We start from the raw sequence: 3,900 nt of genomic DNA on the forward strand, positions 1-3,900 counted from the left end.
TATTGGACCAATATTGCTGAATAGACATATTGGCTAAATAAGAGACGGCGTCCATCTTACAATATTAAACCAATATTGGAAATACTAGGATTTACAATTATTTCCCAATATTGCGCCAGTATATTGCGTTACTAGGGTATCACTCGCGAATAGTCCTTTACTAATACCTACAAATAGTCGCAGTTGGATATCAGAAAACTTGAAAAAGAGATGTCGACGACGATAAGTAGCCACGAGGAAGGATTGCACAATTGCAATCTCTGCACACGTGTCTTTCTAATAGTGTCTTTTCATTTACTTTTCAGTGATATCGGGTATTACACGGAAAAAAATGTAGCTGCCGCAGCAGCCTAAAACCTGCGTGTTGTAACTAAATTCCAGTTGTTAAATATGGACAGCTAATATTTAGTTGTGATAGCTAATATTTTGCTACCGTGCCTGTTGCATTAGGACGGACAGCAAATCGTTTGCTGTGGTTGAGAAATTTATAATTATGGCAGCAAAATATTTTTAGCAAGTCATGATTAGCTATGGTAGCGAAAATTTTTTTTCAGTGTAGATATATACAGGGATATTCGTCGAGTTTGACATTTGTGAAAGGTTGAGTGGGAAGGCGACAATCAAGGTAGCGTTTATGGTAGAGCTATACCAATGGGTAACACGATCAAAAAAAGCGAGTATATCGAATTTGGTAAGGAAATCAATCCCCTTGTATACGTCCGTTCATGTGAATAAACGACACGTGGTGATTTTATCGTCGGAACAGCCAGTGAATACGTATAAAAGTGACGAGACCGCGAGGGAAAAAATAAAGTACGCGGCGAGCTCTATATTTGTCCTGTATAGCGAATAATTGGCAATTCGATAATTTTTTTCTTTTTGTTATACCGAGAATTATTACGATCGTGAAAAAATCGCATCGCAATATTTCCTTGAAAATAAAGTTCCGAAATAAAAATTTGCAAAGCTGAAATAAAATCCAGCAAAACGTTTTCCAATCAGACTCAAGAAGTAATTTCGGAGCAGATTCAAAGGTGCTTCGTCTCGTTTTACATAGAAAAGATTGTACGGCTCTGAAAGCAAATAAAATGTTTTGCGTATGCGAATCAACATTTTAAAACTAATTGAAGAGTGAGATTTAATCAACGCACTGAATTTACGTATATTAAGTCACAATATAAATTCTAATTAAATTCGCAATAAAAATACTGATTAATTCTCTACATAAATATTACTTAAATTCGCATTATTTTCTGATTAAATCATTTCTTTCCAAATTGTTGACTGCATTTCCTAGATAATACCAGCTGATGTTATATCGTACCAAATCTCTTCTCCGTTTGGATATTTTTAGAAGTAACTTTTAGAAATTAAAATAATTTAATTATTGTGTGTGTGTGTGTGTGTGTGTGTTTGGGTCAGAAAGAGAGAATAAAACATTAACTATAATAAATATAATATATTTTATATATATATTTAATAAAACTAAACCAAGAAATTAATATAAACTGTATTTAAAAAGAAATATGTACCTGTATATACACTGCTCAAAAGAAATATGGCGTAGAAAACTTTTATGCAAAAATTGGTCAACTTTGACTGACGGTAACTCCGCGAAAAATCATCGTAAAATTATGTTCTTTTTTTTTTAAATTAAAGCTTGAAATCTCTACTTTAAGATACTACAGTTCTTTTTTAGGTGTGATGCATCCCTACCACTGTAACACCTTAAATGTGAGGGCATGTTTGTTATATTGAAAATTACAAAGTTTGACGGAGTTCATGGACTTGCTACATTTTTTTCGGGGATACTGTTTACAGGAACATAAAGTACGAACCTTCCTCTTCAATTAAAAAAAAAAAGAAGTCGCTGCCATTTTTTTTCGCAAGGATACAGTTTTCCTTTGAACTTGTATAAGACTAGACATTTGTCTGTTGGTGTGTGGAGTGATGTAATTAATCTTTTTATTATTTCGATGGATATATATTTATTTTTTATGTACTACGACATGCTTCCTATCTTTTGCTGTAACAATCGATAGGTGTGGCGTAAGATACACTTGAGAAGGACCAGTAATACTGGCCAAAACGTCGTTTGTTTAAAATAATCTAAAACGTCGTTTGTTTAAAATAATCTAAAACGTCGTATGTTTAAAATAATCTCTAAATTATTTGATGTACTTCAATGCAAGCAATGAAGAATATTTCCAGAAAAAATTTATTTAATGGAATACGAGAGCTGTTCGCTTAAGGCTCACATTTTATTATCACAGGTCCAACATGCGTATCGATAACAATTTACCTAAAAGGTGTAAACCTCTTGTTTCCACCAAAGGTTGCTCCAGATAACGAATCCAGCCCTCGACGTTCCTGTCGCGACAGATGGCCACCATTTATATTGCGGCTGCCCATACCTTAAAAATTTCAAAAAGCTATGTCTATATTAATTCCAATGAAAGATTGTAGACAATATGAAAGATTCGAGACAAATCAAAGAACGAAAATTTTGAAAGAACAGGCACACCAGGTTAAATTTTATTATATTTCCACTTAATAAAACAAAAATGACGATGACAAAAATATATATAATATAATAGCAATGTTGAATTGAGTGAATTATCGTTGTCCTGTCTAGATAATTAAATAATTAGATATTTGATGATTTTTATGATCAGTCAATGCATACATTTGGTAGAATACCGCGAGGACATTTGGAACCGAGAAGTTCCTTTTCAAAGTAGCAGAATACATTTTTATATTTTACAAATTACACATATATGTATTTTACAATAAATTTTGACAAAGATATATAAAAAGGTGGCGAGTGCGGCGCAGAGAAATGCGCGCTGCTTAGTAAACAAATGAACGAAAAGATCCGAGTTTAAATCCATGGACACCGCTGTTTTTTTTTTCGGAATCTCCCGAAAGAAAGTGGTAACCACCGAGTGTACCCTACCACACATATCCCTTTAGGGGGATAGCCCTCTGGACAGGATTGGAGGTTTCCTTCGGCAAGGTTAGCAACTTACCGAAGATGAAGTAAAACCAAATACTCAAAGTATCAGGACGAACTGGATAAAACAGGGCCTAATATACGAGGAAGAAGAAGAAATATAAAAGATATAATATGTGAGAATTTTCCGACTTTGGTTTAATTTAAATCATCTTCAAATTTAATGTGAATTTTATAAGTTACGTTAACCTGCATATTGTTAGTATATTTTATCATAAAATATATCGTGAGAAAATGATTTTTTTAGAATAAAGTTAAATGGTAAAAAGCAAAAAAAATATTCTCTTTATATTCTTTCTTAGCTGAATTACTCCATTAATTTTTATACGAGATGGATTTAATTTTAATTAAATCAAAACTGCACGTCCTGGTTGTATATTTATTAAATACAATTGTTTAATTCTGATTTCTTACATGCATAATATATTAGGTAATTATAACTCAAAAAGTACCATATCTGTTGCAAGATTAAAAATCAATATAAAAGCTTTCTACAATCAGTTCTAAGCCGTTCTACATCCCTTTCCTTATTCTGTACTGATCCACTATGATCAGGCATCGCTGTAAAATCAATTTAAGCTTCTCAGGAGATTTCCACCGCCGATCTGATCTAAGTTCCGCACAAGATTTCCGCCTCCAATCTGATCCAAGTTTCTCAAGAGATTTCCACCTCCGATCTGATCCAAATTTCGCATAAAGTGTTGCCTCTCCGAGATACCGGACTCATCAACACGCCGTTTCGTTTCTGCATTCAGATAATTAACGCTTCTAACCAGATTTCCGCCACCGATCTGATCTAGATTTCTCACCAGATGCCCGCCACCGATCTGATCTAGATTTCTCACAAGATGCCCGCCACCGATCTGATCTAGATTTCTTACAAGATG

The 3,900-nt window shown here is 33.6% G+C and overlaps 1 protein-coding gene across 1 annotated transcript in view; it reads right to left on the reverse strand.

Moving 5' to 3' along the window:
• Window positions 1-3,378: 3,378 nt before the first annotated feature.
• LOC105558579 overlaps window positions 3,379-3,900 on the reverse strand; it is a 14,862-nt gene continuing 14,340 nt past the window's right edge. The window contains exon 4 of the mRNA XM_012006337.1: window positions 3,379-3,900. Coding sequence (XP_011861727.1) covers window positions 3,583-3,900 — 318 coding nt within the window. The 3' untranslated portion in view covers window positions 3,379-3,582.

This window comes from Vollenhovia emeryi, unplaced genomic scaffold (genome assembly GCF_000949405.1).
Source record: "Vollenhovia emeryi isolate VEMERY1.0 unplaced genomic scaffold, V.emery_V1.0 DF939329.1, whole genome shotgun sequence".
Taxonomy (NCBI): domain Eukaryota; kingdom Metazoa; phylum Arthropoda; class Insecta; order Hymenoptera; family Formicidae; genus Vollenhovia; species Vollenhovia emeryi.